Source organism: Lepidochelys kempii, chromosome 9 (genome assembly GCF_965140285.1).
Source record: "Lepidochelys kempii isolate rLepKem1 chromosome 9, rLepKem1.hap1, whole genome shotgun sequence".
Taxonomy (NCBI): Eukaryota; Metazoa; Chordata; order Testudines; family Cheloniidae; genus Lepidochelys; species Lepidochelys kempii.
In genome coordinates, this window is record NC_136388.1 from 100,022,453 (window position 1) to 100,046,243 (window position 23,791).

At 52.5% G+C, this 23,791-nt stretch overlaps 1 protein-coding gene across 7 annotated transcripts in view; it reads right to left on the reverse strand.

Moving 5' to 3' along the window:
• Window positions 1-23,320, reverse strand: part of DOCK11 (dedicator of cytokinesis 11) — a 132,138-nt gene extending 108,818 nt beyond the window's left edge. For all 7 annotated transcript variants that reach the window (XM_078854289.1, XM_078854285.1, XM_078854286.1 and 4 more), the window contains exon 1: window positions 23,171-23,320. In XM_078854289.1, coding sequence (XP_078710415.1) covers window positions 23,171-23,272 — 102 coding nt within the window. In that variant the 5' untranslated portion in view covers window positions 23,273-23,320. The remainder of the gene's footprint in view (window positions 1-23,170) is intronic.
• Between the last annotated feature and the right edge of the window lie 471 nt (window positions 23,321-23,791).

Here is a 23,791-nt window from a genome sequence, read left to right on the forward strand (position 1 = left end):
AAACTCCATGGGATTGGATTAAAAATCATGAGGTTTTTGTTTTGTTTTACAAAACTGCTAAGTTTTGGGTTCTTTTTATTCGCCTTGCGCTTCCGGAGCCATCTTTTGGTCACTCTAGTCACATTTTCAAACTTTTCACTGCAGCCATTAGAGCTAAAACTTTCATTACCAAAAAACCAAACCCACCACCACCAAATTGAGATTCTTATATAATTCCTGACTCCAGCAGCTGGGGCTGAAAGAAAAACATCAACCCTCATGCGAGTTGGCAACACCCATTCATCTACGCATGGAGTACAGCATCATTCTTCCTACAAAGGGATTATACATTCTAGAAAAGGAAAGTGGGATTCCGAAGTAGTGATCCACTTGAAATAGGCCTAACCCCATCCTTTATACACTCCAGGTGTTTTAATGGACCCCCTGAAGCACAGGAAAATTATAAAAGACAAAAACACTTTGTCACCTGTGGGTGCACGCTTTTCACAAAGTGATCACTCTATAGCTGACCTCTCAGTCCTCATCCCCAAAGGAAACCCCACAAATGCACAACGCTTTCAAAAGACGAGCCTGGGAGCTTAAATTGGTTACTCTGCTAGATACAAAAATCATGGACTGAACAGGAACGCTGCATTTATGGTTTATTACAACAATCTGTAACCCACTAACCCCCTCTTTCTGCCCTCTGACTGCAGAGGTGTTAACAAGCCATTCTATCTTGAATAGTCCCTTACAATATATAATAACTTCTTATGCTAAACACTGTTCCACCTTGCATTTTTCTGTGATGCTGGGAGTTCCTTTCCCAGACCTGAAGAAGAGCTCTGTGTGGCTCAAAACCTTGTTTCCCTCACCAGCACTGGTCAAATAAAAGATATTACCTCCCTCACCTTGTCCCACTGTCATTTAACAACACTTACTGACATCAAAGGATCCTACGGATGTGAAACAAGCATCCACATAGCTGTATAGAGCAGGGCCTCATAAGCAATGACCATTGTGGCCAGTTATAAAAAGTGGGTGCACCCTGTTTTTTGCTCCTGTCCCATCTCCCCCCAAACCTGCAGAGAGGCCAGAGCACAGGCTCCCTCAAATTGGGACAACGTGGAGCAGAGCTAGGGGCCTGTATTTATACACAGAATCCCAGCGCCCTGCCCATGGTCCTTAAAGAGATGATGTGTCTTGGGCACAGTGGTCTACAGCAGGACTGGGCAGGGAAGTGCAAGGGACTGCAGACAGCTCAGAACTCAGGCACCTGTGAGCCTTCTGGCAGCCCGTCCACATGTCACCAAAACTTGGCTCTGGGAACCGGACTTTCTGCTGCCTAAAGTGTGGGAAAGCGTGTCTCTCCTCTGTCACCACGGGATGGCTCTCCTCACCAAGCACCATACAAACCAAGTCCTCCCTTGGGCGGGGCACAGTAAGATGGCAAATATTCCCCTCTGTTCCAGATCTTACACCATGCCCATCCCTGTAGTATCTGATCTGGGCACCTCTTCGCCATCTGCAGGACTTCTCCCAAGGCTTTGAACACAAAAACTCCCCCTAGCGGAGGCCCAAGTAGCAGTATCCCCCCCCAGCCCATTTCTCCCACCCCAGACTGTCACCACTCCCTGCCTTCTTCTTTTATACCAGCACCTGGCCCCGACGGGCCGTACAGCTCTACTGCCTGCCCATCACGCCCTGTAACCCTACCCTGCCTGTTCCACCGCACTGAGACTACAGGGAGCAGAGGGCTAAGCTGGGACTTGACAGGGGCATGCAAGGCTCAAGTGCCCAGGGCCACGGGAGACCAGCTGGCTAACACAGCCCACCTCACCCCATGCTTGCAGCCTGCTGTGTTATTCTTCCCAGGCCTGGATTTTAACGAGAAGCAGAGTAAACACAACAGCTTTCCTGTTCTCCTCCAAGGGTTCCTGTTGGACAGCGCGAGCAGCAGCATGGCCAGCTTTGGCTGGAGCCTCCAGGGGGATGGAAAGTCCCTGCTTTGGGATGAGGGGGGCAGCTGGGGCAGTTTCAGAGAATTTGCGCAGTGATGATGACTCTCGGTTTCCATTTGAAAACACAGGCTTAGATCCTGGCATCTGCAGCAGCACCATCCCCAGCGGCGTCATGACTGGTGCAAAGCCAGCTGTAACTGTGCACCCATGCCCCGCCCTGCCGCGATCCCTGCACAGCACCTCCCCCCCGGTCCAGGTGATTCCTGCCAGCGTAAGCAGCCAGTGCAGGACACGGGGCTGAGACCAGAGCAGGGACACGCTGACTAAAAGGAGCAGATCATGCCTCTGATACCGGAGTCCACTTGGAAATCCTCTCCAGGGATCCACTCCTAAAGCACCTTTTACAAGTTCAGGTTTGTGGAGAGTCGGAGCATTTTCACCCCAGCCTAACCCAGCTGGCTGCCTCTTTTCCAGCACGTGCATAGAGGCACATGCCGGCCAGGATGTGGCCCACAGCACGTGGCCATATGTTGCCTTCGTTTCACCCCGGTAGCGCCCCAGGCAGGCAGAGCCAGCGCCGAGCTGAAGGAACTCCCTGGCCGACTCCGACTGAAAAGCAGCCCACAAAGTACCAGCCAGCGTAGCCCCGCTCAGAACCACACCCCAAAGGGCATTCTAGAAACTGGAGCTTTTCCATTTCTTTAAACACAGTGCTGACTTCTCTAATTACACAGCGAGGCCTTGCTGTAGTACCCGTGGAGTGGGGTTGGTATTCGTTCAGTCACGGCCTTTAGGAACCAGGCAGAGACAGTGCTATGCCTTTATGGTGTGCACAGGATCCTGGCACAGCAGTTGCTAAGGCGGGGGCCTTTGTGTTAAGGCCAAGCCGCTGTTTTTTCTGGGAGTCGTTTTTTAAAAGCACTTCTTTACTGCAGTGAGTCTGCTCAGAGTGTCAGCAATGCCTGCCGCAGCTAGCAGGACTTGGGGTTGCAGCCACTGTAGGCCTGATGCTCTCTCCCGACCCCTCAACTCCAAGAGCTTTGCACTGCTCCAGTGATTCAGAGCAGTCAAAACTGGACAGCTTGCTGGGCATTCGCCTTGCCCCAGGGGAGTCTGTGGATGGCAGAGCCCCCCAGGTTTAAGAGCCACAGTATGTCACCTTGAACCACACACTGCTTGTGACCACAGGCTGCCTGCACATACTCTGACTTGCAACAGAATCCCTGTGCCACCGCACACGGGAAAGTGATTTTTCCAGGTTTGTCAGTTTGAGTTGAGACACATATTAGATCCAACTTTTGCCCCATAAGTACGGCCATACTGAGTCCATCTAGCCCAGTATCCTGTCTTCCGACAGTAGCCAGTGCCTGGTGCCCCGGAGGGAATGAACAGAACAGGGAATCATCAAGTGATCCATCCCCTGTCACCCATTCCCAGCTTCTGGCAAACAGAGGCTAGGGACACCATCCCTGCCCATCCTGGCTAATAGCCATTGGTGGACCTATCCTCCATGAACTTATCTAATTCTTTTTTGAACCCTGTTATAGTCTTGGCCTTCACAAATTCCTCTGGCAAAGAGTTCCACAGGTTGACCATGCGTTGTGTGAAAAAATACTTCCTTTTGTTTCTTTTAAACTGGCTGCCTATTAATTTCATTTGGTGACCCCTAGTTCTTGTTATGAGAAGGCGTAAATAACACTTCCTTATTTACTTTCTCCAAACCAGTCATGATTTTATAGACTTCTATCCTATCCCCCCTTAGTCGTCTCTTTTCCAAGCTGAAAAGTCCCAGTTTTGATAATCTCGCCTCATACAGATTAAAGTTTAAAAATACTGTTTCCCAAGAGGGGCAGCGGTGGCCAGACACTAGCTGAGATCAATCCAAAGCAGCCATTTGAAATCCATTTGGGAAGGATCAGAGCCATAGTTTGAGCCCAAGGCTTGTGCACAGAAAGTTGTAACGACACTTAAATGTTGAAGCTGCGTGATTTTTTTTAGGAAGGAGGGAGTGGTAGATATGCTGGAGGGTAGAGATAGGATACAGAGGGCCCTAGACAAATTGGAGGATTGGGCCAAAAGAAATCTGATGAGCTTCAACAAGGACAAGTGCAGAGTCCTGCACTTAGCAAGGAAGAATCCCATGCACCGCTACAGACTAGGGACCGAATGGCTAGGCAGCAGTTTTGCAGAAAAGGACCTAGGGGTTACAGTGGACGAGAAGCTGGATATGAGTCAGCAGTGTGCCCTTGTTGCCAAGAAGGCCAATGGCATTTTGGGATGTATAAGTAGGAGCATTGCCAGCAGATCGAGGGACGTGATCCTTCCCCTCTATTCGACATTGGTGAGGCTTCATCTGGAGTACTGTGTCCAGTTTTGGGCCCCACACTACAAGAAGGATGTGGAAAAATTGGAAAGCTTCCAGTGGAGGGCAACCAAAATGATTAGGGGACTGGAACACATGACTTATGAGGAGAGGCTGAGGGAACTGGGATTGTTTAGTCTGCGGAAGAGAAGAATGAGGGAGGATTTGATAGTTGCTTTCAACTACGTGAAAGGGGGTTCCAAAGAGGATGGATCTAGACTGTTCTCAGTGGTAGCAGAGGACAGAACAAGGAGGAATGGTCTCAAGTTGCAGTGGGGGAGGTTTAGGTTGGATATTAGGAAAAACTTTTTCACGAGGAGGGTGGTGAAGCACTGGAATGGGTCACCTAAGGAAGGAGATTCCACCACCTCCCTTAGAGGTCTTTAAGGTCAGGCTTGACAAAGCCTTGGCTGGGATGATGTAGTTGGGAATTGGTCCTGCTTTGAGCAGGGGGTTGGACTAGATGACCTCCTGGGGTCCCTTCCAACCCTGATATTCTATGATTCTATGAAGGCTGTATGTCAGGAATCGCTCGGTTGAATGACCTCAAATTTGATCACCAACACTACCCTGGATTCCCAGGGGCCAGAGCCGTTTTCAGGAAGATCTGTTTAAAGCTGTGGATATTAGAGCACTTAGAAAAGTCAATTAAACCGTAAGCTTGTCTCAACGGTAGACAGTGGCACCATGGCTATCCCACTAGAACGTGGGGATCTCGGCTTTCGGTTAAACAAGGAAGTTTCTCGCCCTCACGTTTGCAGACGATAGGATTAGAGTGTGACCTAAAGACTCAAGAACCAAATAAGAACCACCCAAATGCACGGGTTTTTTGTTGTTTTTTTTAAATTCTCCATGTTTTGGGAGCCTGACCCATGATTTCTGCATGTTTGGGGTTGGTAATACTTAATCTACAATACAGGAGATAACTCTTGCTCTCCTTTGGGCCATCTCAGACCAGCCTTTCACAATATTTCTTTTCAGGGACATCTTCTAAAGATCTAAAAGCATTCACCACCCCCTTTCTGTCTGCACAGATGCTGCTGGGAGCATCACACTCGAAGGGTGGTGAGAAAGAGTCTTAGGGTGTTTATACTGCAACTAGACACCCATGGCTGGCCCCTGCCAGCTGACTCGTGCTAAGAGGCCGTTTAATCGCAGTGCAGATGTTCGGGCCCAGGCTAGAACATCTACACTGAAATTAGACAGCCCCTTAGCCTGGGTCCTGCGAGCCTGAGTCAGCTGGCACAGGTCAGATGTGGGTTTTTAACTGTAGTGTAGACAGACCCTGAGAGGCTGATACAGCCCCCAGTATGCTGCCCTCATGGTATAAAGTCAGAGAGTCACTTTCTCCTTCCTAGGCACAGGAGCCGCACAGAGCTGACACAGACAGCCCTGGAACAAGAGGAAGCCTTGGTCCTTCACCACCAAACCTCTCTCTCTTGTTAATTTCAGAAACAGCTCTCTACACAGAAGCAGCAAATCTATCAGTACAGCAGAAGGGGGTGGCACTAAGGGCCAGTCCTAGGACTCGCCTCAAGACCCGCTTCTGCCAGGATGCCTTCAAAAAAACCAGCTAGCCAATGGGAGTGAGGCTGAGGAGCAGATCCGATTCAGTCAGGCCTTATCTACTCTGGGGATCCGCTCTGGTTACAGACATTGATGGCAGCCGCGATGTAACTGCCCAGAACAACCTTGAGCATACTCACTGTATTTACTCTAGTTCCAAGCTGGGCTAAGCTCCTCCCCTGCAAATAACCTCTTTGCCAGTCTACACTAGGAGCCAGACTCTCTGTTGTCTTGCACCTTGTGTGGCTGTTTACACCAGAAGTGGGGCTAACCCCAGGCATTCAAAAAATCACAACATCCAGAGACTGGCTTAAAGTCATGAGATTTAAAAATAACAAGTGTGGGGTTCTTTTCATTTCCCTTCTGATTTGGGGGCTCTCTTCCACAACCAGGAAGGCTGGAACCTCACTTTTTTTTCGAATGACTGCAGAGATTCTCACCCAATCACTTGACTCCAGGAGCTGGGGCTTTAAGAAAAAAAACAAATAATGAGAGACTCAAGATAAAATGGTGAGAACTGGCAACACTGCGAGCAAGGCAACGTGAGTTAAAACGCCACCGTGCTCAACACCCACTTTGCACAAGTGAAAATGACTGCACAAGAGGAATGGAGAACCAGGCCTAGGTTAAGCTTGAATCAGCATCGCTGGCTGGCACCCAGCGCTGAAATCATGGAAAATCCCTGGCACAGACAAGGTCTCGGTTTTAAATGTGTATCTGAGACGATGTGGTACCTCTAGCTGTCCAACAGCTCAGCAACGTGACCACGTAATCTTATTCCTGTTACCCTCACCCTCCGCTTTATCGCATTCACTTGTTCTGCCACACCTATCTGTGTGTGCACCCAGCACAATGCACCAGTGGTCCCAAGCAGGGTCACTGAACGCTTCTGCAGCACACATAATAATGACCATTAGTCACCAATCGCTATGGCATCTTCTGCTCTTGGACACAATGTCTGGCTCCCACGAAGTCAACAGTACATATCCCAGGGTAGAATCTGGCCCTAAGCTAAACCAAACATGGCTTTTCTGCTTGTATACGTCAAAGACAGAGAGGCAGATCCTGAGCTGGTGAACATCAGTGCATCTCCACTGACTTGAGCGAAGAGGAATGTAAACAAAACACTGTTTTGATCGTCTCCTCTGGAAATAGCGGGGCCAGGATTAGAAATTGGCAAATGACTGTGTTTCCATTGGACACATGGATCTCTGTCAGGGCTGATTTTTCAATCTGGCTTTGTACACAGAAGCATGCTGTATCAGGGAAATCATCATCAGTACTCCTGCTTCTACTTTGCACTTAGGAAAGCTCTTCCATCTCAGGATCCCAGAGAGCTTTACAGACATTGATGATGCCTCATCATTTATTGACATGGTTTGGAATTTACATTTAGCATTCAGCTCCAAAGCACCCGGGCTCCAGACATCATCCAACGATCAATGACACATCGACCCTCCGCTTGTTAACAGAAAAACCCTATTTCTCCATCAAGGAGCTGTTCAGAAGCTTGGCCAAACAAAGGGCCCGGAAGCTCTCCAAAGTAGCTGAACGCCCCTGGGAGGTAGGTGACATGACAGAAATCTCCCTGGCAGCTGTGCAAACTGAAGCATCGCGTGGTTAAGTGACTTCCCAAGGTTATACGCAAGACTGCAGCAGAAGCCAGGAAACACACACATGGGCTGCCCTAACAACATGCTTAACATCCATGAAACTGCAGCACAAAAGTAAGATCTCACAGAAGTGAGAGCAATTTACCCAGCTCCAGGAAGCTGCTCATGCCAGCTGCTGCTTGACCTGCCCAGCCTGGTCTGCGGGCTAAATTAATCCAGGTGCAGACCGAATACTAGTTGCAACAATGTTCCTTTCTTTTCTGTTCCTACTGCAGGCACGTGCAGACAACCCTTCAGGGGCTCCCTCCGGGGCTGGATTGCGAGAAGCATTCACGAAGTTCCAGTCCAAACACCACCAAAAACGTTCAAGCCACCAAACGAAGCACTCAGAGTCAGAAAACGACTGCGTGTAGGGTGTCCGTTCACCCTTCACGCAAATGCATTGCAATGCACCACAGGATGGGCAGTAAACGAGGCAGGGCTGTGTAGGGAACTGGTCTGGAGACGAGTACCCATGCCTCAATTACCCACTACTGTTAATAGGAGCTGGGTCGGGCCCTGTGATGGGGTGTTTACCCCACACCAGCACTGACGGAGTTAAAGGGCCTCAGAAAGGGTCATGGACCTTATTGACCGCACGTGGGGCAGAGTCAGGCCTGACCAATAAGCACTAACTGAAGATGAAGCCCAGCTGGGCAGGAGCAGGGGACTTGAATAAAGCCTGGAAGTGGAGGGCAGAAAGAGGCTGCAGGGAGTGATCCTGCTTTCACCTCTGGGCACAAACAGGTGGGTAGGAAGAAGCCCAAGGAAAGAGCAGCAAGTGTGGAGACTGTGCAGAGTTGGTGGCTACCGACAGGGCCCCAGGGCTGGAACCCGGAGCAGCGGGCAGGCCTGGGTTCCCCTACCAGCCACTGTGAAAGTAGCACAGAGCGGGAATGGCTGAAGACTGCCTGAGACAGCACACGGGTAGATTGTCCGGTGGGACTTGGCTCCCCCAGAAGGGGAAGTCTACAGTGACCCGGCTGGAGGGCTGAGTCCCGGAGAGAGCGCACCCCGAGTCCTGGAGAGCGAGAGGGCTGCGGGGCCAGTGAGCAACAGAAAGGGGCACTAGTCTGGATGAGTGCTCATCCCCAGACCCAGCCACGAGGAGGTGCCATAGCGGTGAGTGAATCCCGTTACAGGCCCACAATGTGAGGGGCAATCCGCCCTTGTCCCCTGAACATAGACGCGTGGGACATGCAGAGAAGCACAAATAACTGCAGTTTGTTGACCTGAGAGCCTGGCTCGGTGTTTGGTTCTCCCCACCGCCTTGTTCTGGTCTCCATTTGGTCTCTCAGACCCATCTGCAGCTCTTCCCTCTCCCCTGTAAAATGCAGCCCCTCTCTCCTCTCCTCTTCGGGCTCTCTCATCTGCCTCTTCCTCCGCCTAACCCCGTATTCTCTCCTGTGTTACCCTGTCCCTTCCCTCTATTGAGCATTGCCCTTGCTTTCCTCTTCCCACTGTCTCTCACACGCCTCCCCATCTCTTTCCCTCTCCTGCCACTGATCTCTCTTCCCCCACTGAACTCTACCCACCCTTCCCTCTCCCCATTAAGCCTCCCTGTCCCCCTCTCTTTACCAGGATTCACTCGTCCTTTTAACTCCACCTCCCCAAGCACGGCTGCTGCCGAGACTGTGGGTTCAGATCCCCCATTATTATCCCCTTCCATGCCCACTGAGTCCCTGGCAGCCTTGCCCCTGAAGCGGTTTGCTAGCCTTCCTCATGTGTCATTTCTCTTTACAGGCCACGTTTAAAGCACACCTGAGCTTCAGGAGGCCATCACTGCAGAGCAAACTGTGGCAGCGGCAAGGACTGGTCATGCTAGATGGTCTTGGACACCCCTGTGCGTCTCCAAAATGCCATTCTTTTCACACACCACAGGAAGATCCATTTGGCACCCAGATGCTGCGTTTCTTCTGTGACAACTGGAAGCGTACATTTCAATTAAAAACAAATCGCAAAGCTCACCAGAAGCAAAAAACCCAAACAAAACAGCAGCCCAGAACTGGAGCATGAATGGCAAATATCCCCAATACCACGAGGAAACGGTCGACGGCCCCGCTGTGTATTGTCAGCGATGCGGATCCGGCCAGGCACGTGCCCCCATCCGGTTTCAATGCCCTCCTCGTGGCAGGGATGAAGAAAGGGTTTTGGAAGCAGGATCCCAGGGCTTGATGCTTGCATTACAGTACTAGTGACAGTCCTGCTACCAGCTTATTCCAGGTCCAGACAATTCCCACATTTACAAAATCTCTGCGTCGCAGGAATGCACAAAGGCCACGCTCTGCCCAGTGGAATCACAGCTGGACCCAGCAGCAAATTACAGCTCCATGGAGCCAAGTGAGATGCACGGACCAGAGCGGGGGGGGGGGGGGGGGGGGGGCGGAGCCAAGGCCACACTTATTCCCTCCCCCTCCCCGCCCACCTCCTCCTCCTCCTGCCTCCCCCTGCACACCCAGCCCCTAGGTCCAGGGACCTGCCCTAGGGTGGACAGAGAGTTCTCGTGTGGACGTACAGCCCAGTCACAATCTAGCCCTGATCCTGCCTGGGTCAACCCTCTCTGATCCCCACAAATCACACACAACTGGCATGAGTTCGACACTGCTGAGCCACCACTTCAGCTTTTCTGCTCAACTCTGCTTGCTCTGCAACGATCTCATCCTCCCAAGGCCTTCCCCCGCATTAGTTTGTCTGTGAGCTCTCTGGGCACTGACCGCCCTCGGCTCTGTATCTCGACAGCATTTAGCATGATCTTTGATTGGGGGCCTAGGCTTGACCATCTTACTCTCGAGAGCAGCTCCCCGGAGACAATATAAGAGATGGGCAAACAGGGTTTGACCTTTTGTGTCTCTGTTTCTTCAGCCAGAAAGAGGGGATAATACTACTTCCCTCCTCCTGGGTGCTGTGAGGACGGATGCTTGTGCGGTACTGCAAAAAAGGAAAGTCCTGTTACAATATAGGGGAGTTTACACTGTTTTATTCTGTATTTGCTTCTGATAATGCTCTAGCTTACCGTCACTACATTTTACCTGCTATTTTTAAACACAGATCATAATTTTTAAAATCTAGATTCTCGTTAACTTCCCTGGACAGCTCACCCAGCAGAGCGAGCTCATCTCTGCGTGCAGCAGCAAAGAGCTTTTCCCAGTTACTTCCGGCCCAGTCCTGCTGCCACTGATTTAAAGGGAGTTTTCTCATTCACTTCAATGGCAAGAAATCAGGTGCTTAAATCTCCAGTGGAATTGGTTTTCAACGGGCTGGAAAATGGTTAGCTACTTCGGTTCCTGAAGACACATATTTTAAAAGATTTAATGTTACTAAAGTTACTATTAGATCAAGCCGTGTTTTGTCAGGAGCCCAGGAGGCATGGGGCCAGCTTGGTCTAAACCCCTTTTGCAATTCCCTGACAAAGTGACAGAGCTCAGGCCAAAAGGAGAGAGCCTTTTTGGAAACTAATAAAGTCAGATTGACACAGACGGGCATGAGCCCATGGCTGATCTAAGAAAACCCTGTCTGCAGCTGGAGAGCAAACGGCCTTACCCTGGGCTGGTTCTGCTGCTATTTAATCTCCATCTCTCTCCCAAACAACACTGTGCATGTCGTAGCATTTCCTGAGGGTGAACAAAGAGCCAGATCCTCCTGACCAGCACTGGGTGCAGGCAAAGGGAGCAGTAAAAATTGTTGTTCTGACTTAGCAGCAGCTTGCAGGGGTAAATGATTACTGAGATAGGAGGGAGTGGAGAATTGGACCCAAACCAGTCACTGGGAAGTCACTTCCATTTTAAACCATCTCTCCACGGACACCTCATTGTTCAGCTGATCACAACCTTCTCCAAGAAATGCAGCCCTTCTGAATACACCAGCTGAGCGCTGCTCCCCTAACCCAGGCTGGGCCCCATCCAATTCCCAGGAACGCCAACGGGAGCCTTTGCTCCCCACCCCCGAGTGCTCAAGCCACTGGGCTCAGATGACCCGAGCGCTGAAAATCGCATGGGGGCCCAGCAGCTGTTTGCTCCTGCCCGAGGCGCTGGCCACAGCATGTCAAGGGTTTACTCTCACTTGGGCTTTGCTTTTGTTCCCTTTGTTCGGGAGCAGAGCACCATGGTTTATGGGCAGGACTTGATGGATCAGCCTGGGCTGGTTCCACGGAGGCTGCGGGAGAGGTGCCAGAAGCAGCTGGAGCCCTGCTATGCTGGGAGCACTAAGCTCTGTGCAACAGCTGTTCTGGAAGAAGGAGAATATTTTCCCTCTGCAGTTGCTCCCCCGAGAAGCCCCCAGAGCTCTGGTATTGAATCATCGCTAGATCAGCAAGAAATGAATAGGGCCAGAGACAAAGCTATTTCACGTGGCACCAGGAGAGGAGTTAATGCGGGTGAGAAAGGGGCAGGCAAGAACAGACTAGACACCATTAGAGAAACAGCAGGAGCCAGGGGAGTGCTGTGCAGACCAGACTGAGCTATGAGCAAGGACCTGGAACCAGGAAGGGAGAGCGCTGATTGGTATTTTTAAGGTAATGAGAGAATGAAGCCAGACCAGACACAGAAGGGGGCAACTGCAGGGAAACAGAGAATTCCCAGCATTTCTGAAAAGGCAGCAGGAAAGCGTGTGAGTTTGCTCCTGTGCTCTGGAGAGAATGGGAACAAGGAGACGGATTAACCAAGGGATTAGAAAACAACTTGCACTTGAAAGCTGGTCGCTGTCCAAATGATTTCTCGGACTGGGATTGCACTTCCCAACCACAGAGATTTGAAAAGATTCTCACCATTTTGCCAAGATATTTGCCAATAATAACAATAAGGATGAGATAATTTTACAACCCTGTTAGAGATGATAAAGCAGCGTGTTAGGCTTTAAAGGAAACACTAAAAAAGCCACCATGACTTATATTAGAACTGAGTTTGTGGGGTCTGAACACCCTCGATCTTTGGGGGGATTCTACCAATGGCCCCACATTCTACAATGAGCTGGACCAACACCCCAGATCCAAATGCCTCCCTGGCTATTGGGTGCTTCCAATCCAGAATGGAATTTGGCAGCCTGAGCCCATTGCTCATCAGTGCACAAAACAGTCACCAGCGTTAGCCAGAACCAAGGAGAAGAGTCTTCCTTTTACTAACAGTAATAGTCTGTTTAGAGCCCGTCAGTAGCAATTCACCGGTGTGCACCCCACTGCCTGGATGGGTGTTCTATAGCCTTCAGCCATTCAAAACCCGGGCCGCAGCAATGTTGAAGTCTCTTCCTGGGTGGCAAAACATGATGGGACATGTATGTGCATGGGTGGGAAGGGCCCATGCCCTTCGCCCTCCTGTCCCTAGGTGCAGGAGAACCGCTGCAGACCAGAATCCTTCTCTCAGAAGCTGTGAGGCGACACTCAGGTCAGGCTCAGTGCCCTGCTTGTTCACGTGAACACAGCCAGGGCGAAGCTGCCTAACATGTCTGCCTAGGAAACAGGAGATGCTGGTGCCTTTAGGTGTCCCTGTGGTGCACTATCGGGCCGCACGCTCAGCTATTAACGGAAAGGCTGGTGGTTCCAGCCCACCTGGGGACATTGCTCAGGCTGTACGCCTTGGCCACGTCTCTCGCCCAGGTGTCTCTGTGGTGCAGTCAGTCAGTCAGTGTGTTCAGCTGTTAACCAAAACTCAGCAGTGGGCACTGCCTGGGGTTCTCTGCTTGATGCCCCCCTTCCAGATCCCTGATTTTGAACCTGTAACCCTCATTCCTGACCCTGTTTTCTCATTAGGTGTCCCCCGAAGTTGCTTGAGCCTCAGGTTTGGTAGCTTCTCCCCTTAGGCTGGGGGAGGGGGCTTTGGAGGTGGGTGGGTTTGCGCCCTCCCACCTCCCGGAACTCAACAGGTGAATGCAGCCAGCAGAGAGAAGGCAGGCCCAGGTACACCTGTCACATCCAGCCCTCTGGGCTTCCTGGGGCGGGCTCTCTTCTCAGCCAGGATAGTCAGGGTCTCAGCTCCCGGGGCCGAGAGGTTTCCTGTCCCAGGGGCAAGTTGAAAAGCATGCTAGGAAGGGATAAGATTTAGCACCTTTGGAGAACTGGCTCCAGCTTCCAAAACCACCACCATGGGCCCATTCACCAGGTCTTGCATCGTCATGGCCACCCACCAGCCCACTGCCCGCTTAGGCGGCCGGGGGGTGGAACCTCTTGCAGTAGCAGAGAGGGGTCTCGATCCCACACACAGGGCAGAGCTGTGAGGGGGCACAGTCCCAGAAGGGAGCAGAGGGCCAGGGAAGGTGACGGTGGCAGCCAGGGGTTTTGCCAAAAATTGGCAGATTTGGGGGTGGTGTTTTGCTGTTTCTAGGTGGGACCCAAGCTGAACGGCACTAGGGGGAAGTGATGTTAGCAGGGCTAGCTCATACCTCTGCAGCACACGCCCCTTCTGCCCCCACGGTGCTCAGACTGGATGGGGAGGCCAGCGCAAAACTGCCCACCTGTGTTGTGTAAATCGCCTGAGAGCATACTCCACTACCCGAACTCACTGCGGCCCTTAGCCAGAAAAGCGTGTGACTAAATTCCAGCGTGTGCTTCAGTGCTTTCCCGAATCTGGGTCTCTGAGTGGCCTTACTCTGCAAGTGACCCCATGGGAGTCAGTGGGACCACCCTGGAGCAAGGTGTTACTCGGAGTAAAAGTGGCAAAATCTGGCCCCCCGTTATTTTGATGCGTAGGGGGTGGGTGAAATCCTGGCCATGCTGACATAGCTGGCAAAACTCCCATTGATTTCAATGGGCCCAGGATTTCACCCTTTGTCTGTAATGTAACCGTTTGCTGTCAATATTAGATCTACCTAGTGACTGCTCAGACAGTAAATCCGTCAGGGCAGGCTCCACGTTCGCTTGTCTGTCTGTACCAGCCTAGCACCCTGTCAGCACCGTCTACGTTCACAGTGGGGTTAGTTTATTACAACAAGGGTTTACGCAGTTGGAAGGTTGTTTTCTTTGCAGACGGGCTCTCTCGTGTACCGTATAATGAGTGTAAATCCTGCAGCCAAATCACACAGATTAAAGTGAAAGAGACGCACAAAGAAAAAATAAAATGTTTTTGCCTCTAGTCAAAGCCTCCCTAACACCATAATTACAGGCCAGTTTTGTCTCCTACATTGTTTCTGTTGGAAACTGAGCCACATGTACAAACCGAGCCCAGGCTGGATCAAACAAAAATGACCTTCCCTTGACTTTCTGCCACTTCTCTAAGAGCCAGGTGTCAGGGAGCACATCTCAGGCATCTAATAACAGCTGAGAGAGTAGATGCAGGATTTAATATGGCAAAAACCCACGCAGCCCTCTGCCAGCAGAGATGTTCACAAACGCGCAGACACGCGTGTGCACGTAGGCGTGTGCATGACCACCCGGCGTGCTCAGGTAAAGCATTGCACTGTAGTCGGAGGAGGAGGCTGGTTGCGGTTTCTGAACGGGTTGGTGCAGCTGCTGGTTCTCAGCTAAGATGCTGTGTTACAACCATGACGCATTTTATAGATCCTTAAGGTAACATACCGACTGTGTCTTCAATTCACTCCACGGCAGAACGACGAAGAAGAGCAGGAGTAATGCTGTCAGAGTTCAAGTTGCCACCAGACGACTATTTTTGGCAACACCATCAGGGAAACGGTTTGTCTATACTTGCCGAAATTCCTCCTTTCCTGATCTGAACGCTTCCTGTACGTTACTTCTCCCTCACCACACGGGACAGCCGCTTTGGAAGACATGAAACGTGCCTCAGGAACAGCTATCTACTCCCCCATCCCTGCAGCGCTGGAATGGCAGCACTCGGCTCCTTCAGAATACATTAGTGTTCACCAGGGGAACGAGACCATGAACTTTGTGGCATGGTGCTGAAATCCTGATGGTCTCAGTTTCACAAAGAGAAATCGATTATCTGGGGGTAGCTGATTTGCTTTCCTAAGACAGAGCTCTGTAACTTCGCTGCCCCTGCCACCAGGAACAGCATTTTGGATCCTATTCTGATTGAGGACTTTTACATTATTATACTAAGTGCAAGGCTCTTTGCAATGGCCAGCAATATTCCCATGGCGAAGCCAAGACTCATGTGATCCAAGGGGGGGAGGAGATGCACACAGAAGTCACTGAAACAGTCAGCAAGAACCTGTCTGCAGCCCATGCTTGGCAAGCCTGATCCCTATGCCGCTCCATAACTCCTACAACAGAAGTACCCAGCTCTCCCCTACTGCTCCTACTGCTGTCGGCCGGTTTTCTTGTGTGCTCTTCTTCACAGCCCCAAGCAGGGCTGGGCCAAAAGGGTCTCTCCTTCCCTGTTGGCTGGGGGACTCTCCCATTCTGCATAAGTTACATCCTAAGCCCAGGGGGGGAAGAGAGATCCTAGACACTACCTTACTAGGACTTATGATGTGTAGGTCAGATAAGCTCAGATGTAGGTCAGATAATCCTGGTCCGCATGAGACCCTGGCTCTCTCTTTTTGCTGTGTTCAGGCTCGAATTCCACAATTCCTCCCCTAGCTTCACCGCACGGTGCTCTCGCTTTTCACCCTGGGTGTGAAACTGCAGTTCAGAAGGCAACATGTTACTGTTTGGGGGCCCAGGATTTATTTCACGACCAAACATTTGATTAAGTGGGGTTTTAACTACTGAGCACTTAAGCAGCACGCTCTGCCATTGCATGCCATTTATACCGCAGCCTGACCACTAAATAAATACAGCAAAAGCATTAAAATAATGACATTGTTTATAAGTCACCCTGCCAAGACTCCAGCCATGCATTTACAGCCTGACAAACACAGGGAATGTTAAAGGCTGTAACTGATACAATCTCACCCTACAGATGTGTGAAAAACCTCAAGCCTGCAGAAAGAATGAGGGCTCCCCTATGTCTCCACTGCCCAAGGTAGTCAGGGCTCTTTGGGTTTTGTTCGTAAGGATTCCAGCTTGACTCTGGGGGGTTTCCCCCAGACTCTCTCTCACTCCTCCCCTGATGGCTGTTTTCCTCTTCTGGGTGGTGTGAGAGACACAGAGAAGCCAGAGTTATGGAAGGGGAGATGCAGCTTCCACATGCTGGCTGAGGAGGTGAAATGGTGTGGACTGAGAGTTCTGTTCCGTCCTATCCTAGCCACCAAGATTATGAATGTCCCAGGCTGTGTCATGCAGCCCTTTCACCTCTAGAGATGGGGATTACAACCCATTTCACAGCATGAGTAGAAATAACTTCGGTGGCCTTATCCTGGTGTCTAGTCAAAAGGGCAAAATCCCTCACCTGCCTCGCCCAATGCAGAACTGCTACCGCCAGAGCCCAGCACTGGAGGAGCAGGAATCCTGAACTCAAGACTGTGTCCCACTAGAGCGGAGCTGGGGGAGGAAGCTGGAATTACACCGGATGGTGGCTAGGGCAGTACGCAGCTCCTCCCTTTCAATTCCACAATTGGCCCGGGATGAAGTCCCAACCCCACTGAAGGCAATGACAATGCCCACGGACTTCGCTAAGGCAGGATCTCACCCTGCTTCAACAACAAAAAGAACAACACGCATTCAAACTCTCGCCCTACTAGCTAGGCTTCATTGGAAACGTGAAAATGGAAACAATACTGCCTTAAAATCCAACAATGCAAGAACACTGAGGGTGCTGTTTAACCAACACACTACTTAACATGAGACGCACACAGAGAGATTAGCCTACACAGGGGTATATTTCTCAGCAGTCCCTGTCAAGCTGGAGTTATGTCATCTTTTGAGCAGTGTTATTCTGCAATAAAACCAGACCATTTTCCTGCTGCTAAAAGCTCTGTACATAAGAACGGCCATACTGAGCCTTTACTGGGTCAGACCAATGATCCATCTAGCCCAGTATCCTGTCTTCCGACAGCAGCCAGTGCCAGGTGCTCTGTAACCCTCAGTAAGATGTTTGCATTTAAACCTATTTGCAGAAGCTATGTGACAAAGAAACATTCACCAAGTGCTGGAGGCGAATTAGACTGACTCTCCCTGGTGTACCCATGCAGTTAGCTCCTCCAGGGGGATAAATTTAACTCTAAGGCACAGTGTATTTTCTATTCTGGGGCCTGATCAATGCTCACTGGAAAGACTCCCGTCAGCTTCTGTGGACAATGGGCCAAGTCCCTATGAATGACTGTCCTTTATGGGATCATAAGGTGGTTAAGTGCTAAGACTGATCTGAAGATGCTCAGATGTTGCTTAGACCAGCATGGGAGGGCAGTGATTCTGAGACTGGGTTACTCAAGGGCTCACAAACAGAAATTCTCCAAGGGCGCATCTCCCCGCAGCCGGAGGAAGAGCCAACCCTTCAGCTGTTCTGTGCTGTGTGGAGTACTGAACTCAGGTGAGAGCTCTGACTGGCTAATCCTCACTTCCTGCATTATAACTGCACAGCACTGGCTGGTTGACGGCACGGGTAACGAGACGTGGATCTTTGCACTCCGCAGTCACTAGTCTGAATCTGGTCTGGTTCAGAGCATCCAAAAAGGTTTGTGTGACAGTGAGGTCTCAGGCCAGTTCCTATGGGCAAGCGTCAGTGTCACAAGCTCCCCCACCTCCCTGGCACTCAGGCTGGTGGCCTCAGACGGGCCTAGAATTATGCAGCCATTGAGGTGCCCGACCAGCCCTGGGTTTGCCAAGCAAGGCGCGGTCGGAGGGCTGCGTGGGGAAGCAGGCACTGCCCTGGCCCATGCTGTACCTACGCCGTGCTCCAAGATAGCAGCTCTCAGTACCGGCACCTTGTACAGGCTCGCTGTGCGTCCCTTGTTACAACGAACCACTGCTGATGCCTGAGCCCAAAATGCAGTTCCCGCCATGCGGAGCCCGTGATGACAACCTCCTCGGAAAGCTGCTCATACGGCGAGTGCCGGAGGAGGCCAGGTAAGTGCGTTCACACCATTCCCAAAAGGCACAGCATGGGCCAAGCAGCTTCACATTGTGCTTCGCTTTTACACGAGGCCTTGTCGCCAGCACACCCGGGAGACGTTATGGCTCCCGCCCATCTTCTCACCCCCAAGGCCCTTCAGGCTTTCCCCTCTCTCGCCATTCCTCCTGGCCAGTTTCTGCTACCTGCCTCTCTTCCTCCTCCTGATCGCTATGGATGGGAAGCATGAGCGATATCCCCTCCCAAGCTAGGAGAGATCTGGAGGAGAGTGGAACAGTCTCTTCCCTCACGTAACCGAGGGGCTTGCTCCCAGCCAGAAGCAGAGTGCCAAGTCCCAGGGGGAAGGTGGCTTCAGCTTATGGGACTGTCCCAAGTTCAGCCTGGAACTCCGGTTTTGACAGCTGATCTAGTGTTAGAGCTACAGGAGACCCAACTTCCAGCCTTGGCTTTGTGTATCCCTGGCTGCTCGGCTGCCAGGAGCTGGGCTCTCTGCAGAAACAGCAGGTTCAAGCCCTGTGGAATCGAATGGCCTGTTCCCCCCACATTTGGCTGTGAACACTCAAACTCGCACTAATGGGCTCTGGGGCACACGTGTGTGAAAGACACAGAGAGAGAGAGAGGTGAGCTGGGGGAGAGAGTGTACGTGAGTGTGAGCCAAACAAAGAACATGCCAGATGGGTGCTGAACATCATTACTGGCTCGGTGACTTGGGTTTTTTCCTCATCTCATCTCTCATCCATTGTCTGTTTTGCTTGTAAGTCCCCGAGTGCAGGGACTGTGTCCTTACTAGGCAGTCGGATACCTACCAGACTATCAATAGAGAGATAATCACTATTTTAATGAGAAAAGTTCCATCAGCTTTCATAAAACATTTGTACATCTGAATTGTTCCTGAAAAACAGTGAGCAAAATGAATGGGAGCCTGCTAAGAAGTGTAGATTAAACCTGATGCTGGAATTGCTGGATGAAATTCTCTGGCCCGCGTTCGGCAGGAAGCGAGGCTAGATTACTATGCTTCCTCTGGCCTTAAAATCTCTGAGTCTGTGAAGATATTGTTAAATTAAGAGATCTCAATCTTGGCCGCTTTGTTTTAAAAAGATTTGTCTAAAATTCTTCATTTATTCCACAGGTGTCTGTCAGGCTAGGATTCGTAGAAACAATCTGTACTGAGAAGTGTCTGCACAAACTGTACTTGTATTGTATGTAGGATTGACTAACACTCTGTCAAGTTCAAGGTCAAACCTAATTGTCTCCTAATGTAATTCAAACAGGAATAGGGCAGCAGATCAAATTAAGCCAGAGAGGCTTTGATCTGATCCTAATGTCAAATGCTGATCACCCACAGCCCTGCTGTTAATGTTTAGTCCATAGCCTCCACACTCAGTAGGGGACAGAGTTCATGACATGCTCCCTGTCAGTAGCCGGCCCGGCCGGGGAAGCTAATGCTCCATCCAGTGGAGCAAATTTGGTGATGGATCCTGGTGACATGCCACCTGAGACGCACTAAAAAGTGAACACAATAGAGATATCCAGCGTATAGGGCAGGCAGGGACAGCCTGCTCCCCAGGTCTAGAGTACAGGCTGTTGACAATGAACACAAAATTCTTCTGATTATTTTCTAAAACCTTAAAAGGGGCAAGCGGCGCCTCTGGACACTTGATCTTCTGTGACTACGGAGACCTCTGGGACTCCCCACTTATCCCCAGGCATCTTTCTCTGCTGCTAGCCCTCTCCCTCTGTCTGTACCACTGCTGTGTGTTGTCTCGATCCTAGGCTGTGAGCTGCCTGGGGCAGGGACCGCCTCTGTGTAAGGTTTGCTTGGTGCCTAGTACAAGGAGGCCCTGCTCCCTTTTGGGGCCGCTTGGAGCTCCCACAATAGAAATAACAATCCATAACCGTGAGGAGAATAGGTCACAAAGGTGCCGATTCCTGTGACCCTCACGCAGACTAACCCGCCATTGGGCAGTTAGCTGGGGCTGCTCCACAGAGGCCAGCAGAGCAGGGGGTTGCAAACCAGGACTGAGACGGAGCGCGAGGATGTAAGTCAATATCTGACTATTAGGGCTCCTGGAGAGGACTGGGGTCTAGTGGATTACAGCGGGGGGAGCAGGGGGTTGGGAGTCAGGATGCCTGGGTTCTATCCCAGTTCTGGGAGGAGTCTTGGGTCTAGTGGTTTAGAGCGGGTGGGAGTCAGGACTCCCAGGGTCTGTCCCCAGCTTGGGGATGGGAGTGGGGGGTCTAATGGGTTAGAGCTGGGGTGGGAGGCTAGAAGCCAGAACTCCTGGGTTCTATCCCCAGCTCAGGGGGTGTAACGTGTTCGAGCTGGTGGAAGCTCTGGGAGCCGGGATTCCTGGGGTCTACTGTGGCTCTGGAAGTACAAACACACACAATCCACTGGAAAGTACTGGAAGATCAATGGCCAACACCCCTAGCCATCTCCCTCACAACAGCCTCCATCCCAAGGGATAAACAACCTCAACTCACACCTGGCCCTGAAACAACTACCCAGGAGTCACCGTGGACAGCAGGACACACTCAGCCCTGCCCGAGCCACGTGCCAAGCAGGGCAGGCTCTCTGACACCCCAACAGTCCCAGCGCCACGGGCAATGAGTGCCTAGTGGGGCAGGAAGAAGTGGTCCCTTGTTGATGTCTGGGTGTACTGAGATAGTGTCCAGGACCCTGTCATAACCATACAGTTAAGGGTAGCCTAGAATTCCCCCTTACCTGTAACCCTTAAGGGGTTAAGAAGCTCAAATAACCTGGTTGGCACCTGACCAAAAGGACCAATTCGGAAAGAAGATACTTTCAAATATTGGCGAGGGGAAGGCTTTTTTTGTGTGTGTTTTCTTGGGAAGCAGAGAAGCATCAGGTCAGAAAACTCCTTCTCTTATAAACCATCCTAAAAGTCTCTCATATTACAAAAATTGTAAGTAAAAGCCAGGCAAGGCGCGTTATATTATCTTTTGTTTTGCTTGTGAATTTTTCCTTTGCTGGAGGGAGACTTATTCCTGTTTTTTGTAACTTTGAAACTAAGCCTACAGGAAGTTCTGCTGTGTTTTTGAATCTTTTGTTACTTTGTAAAGTTATTTCCCATCCTGATTTTACAGAGGTGATTTTTACCTTTTTTTTTTTTTTAAATAAAATCCTTCTTTTAAGAACCTGACTGATTTCTCTACTGTCCTAAGACCCAGGGGTTTGGGTCTGGAATCACTTGTGACCAATGGTTAGGATATTATTCTCAAGTCTCCCCAGGAAAGGGGGTGTGAGGGCTTGGGGAGATATTTTTGGGGAATAGGAACTCCTTGTGGTCCTTTCCCTGATTATTTGTTAAATCACTTGGTGGTGGCAGCGTACCATCCAAGGGCAAAGAATTTGTGCCTTGGGGAAGTTTTAACCTAAACTGGTAGAAATAAGCTTAGGGGGTCTTTCATGCGGGTCCCCCATATCTGTACCCTGGAGGTCAGAGTGGGGAGGGAACCCTGACAGGCCCCCATCAGGAAGTGGGCCCTCACTGCACGAGGCTCTGCCCCACAGAGCTCCCAGTCGGAGCGTGGTTGACGCCATGGGGGACAGGGACGGGAACTGCAGTGAGACACAGGTGCAGCAATGGGTTGATGGATGGGGGTGAGGGGGGATATGGGGGTGAGTTTACGGTGGGTGGATAGATGGATAGACACCGGCTGTTTTTCTAAAAGACCTGCTCTGGATCAAACAGGAATGATCTCAGGGCACTGCTCTGGCCAAGTTATGCCAGAGGCCAGACTAGAAGAGCACAGCAGTCCCTTCTGGCCTTAGAAGCTATAAATCTAATGTGGAGGCGGATTATCCCACCTCTGCCTAACGAGAGGTTCCTCTAAAGCATCTGGCCTTTATCTGAGATGAGATACTGGGCTCGCTGGCCTGGACCACTGGTCTGATCCAGCCTGGCGACTCCTGCGTGAGAGGTGAGGATCAGGACGGGCAGAGCAGGGATGCTGCAGTAAGGACTGAGGGTCATCAACTGAGCTGAACTTGGCCCCCGCGCCGGCCATTGCAGAGCTATTGGCCCATGTGCTAAGTGCCACATATACCTTCAGAAAAATCTCCCCAGCCCAGGGACGGCTCAGAGGAACACTGGTCATTCCTCGCCAGGGTCTGGCTCGAACCCCGGGCTCCCTCGGGAGAGTCACCCTACAAAACCTCCTCCCCACAGCAGGTCACCCAGCTCCGCCCGGCCCCGGAGACTGCAGCTGCTTGGCCAACCGGGTGGCCCAGGCTGGGCTCTGCCCAGGACTTCCACTGCAGCCCCACTGCCACGCTCGGCCGCTGGGAACCCGCCCCGCAGCCTGGCAGGGCGGCCCCTTCTCCCCCAGGGCACCGGCTGGGGGCACCGCGGACCAGGAACCCGCGGGCGGAGCCGGGCTCTGGCCGGCCCAAGGGTAACGTCTGCTGTGCGAGCCCCAGGGCACGCCCGGCACCGGGGCGACCAGGCAGCCCCGCCTGGGGCTCGCTTAGCGGATCGGGGCGGGAAGGCGCCCGCTGCAGGAAGCGCAGGCGGGGCGCGGCCCTTCCCCTCCCATCGCACCCGCGGGGAGCCGCCCGGGGTGCCGGGGAGGGGCTCCCCCCACAGCCCGCGCTGCCCAGGGCACCCCCGGGAGGGGCTGGGGCAGTGCCCAGGCCGCAGGGCCAGGCGCCCCCGGCCCCCCAGGGCGCCCCCGGCCGCCGCTCGGCCAGGCAGGGCGGCCCCCGCCCGTGCGCCCCGGGCGCGCCCTGCCCGTGCGCCCTGCCCGTGCGCCCCGGGCGCGCCCCGCGCTCACCAGCAGCAGCGAGCTGCGCACCGCCTCCGAGACGCTCTGCCGCAGCTCGGCCGCCGTGCCCGGCTTGCTGAGCCGCTTGGTGAATTTCCTCACTTCGGCCATGGTGCCCGGCCCGGCAGCCGCTCGCAGGGGCCCCTCCCGCCGCCGGCCCCGCCCCGGCACGGGCGGGGGCGGGGTCACGATGGCGGGGGGGGCCGCCCCCTTCCTCCGGCTGGCTGGGCAGGGGAGCGGGGCGCGGCCCCCCCGCCTCGCACCCCCGCGGGGAGGCAGGGCAGGAGCGGGTCTCTGCCCCAGTGTTTCCCAGGCCCGCACAAGGGCCGCGTTTTCCGGCCAGTGCATCCCCAGCTCGCTCCGTCCGCCCCGGCGGGCGGCGAGCCCGGCGGAGCAGGGGGCTCGTGTTCCCGGAGGGCGGCTGGCCGGCCAGCTGGGGGCCAGGGCCGCTCTGGGAGGAAGGGGCCCCGGGGGAAGGGGAGCTGGCCGGCCAGCTGGGGCCAGGGCCGCTCTGGGAAGCAGGGGCCCCAGGGTGAAGGTGACAGCTGGCTCGGCCGGGGGCCCTGGCTAGAGCGAGCAGGGACCGGCCCCCCCACAGCGCCCCACCTCAGGGACACACCGCAGGGAAGA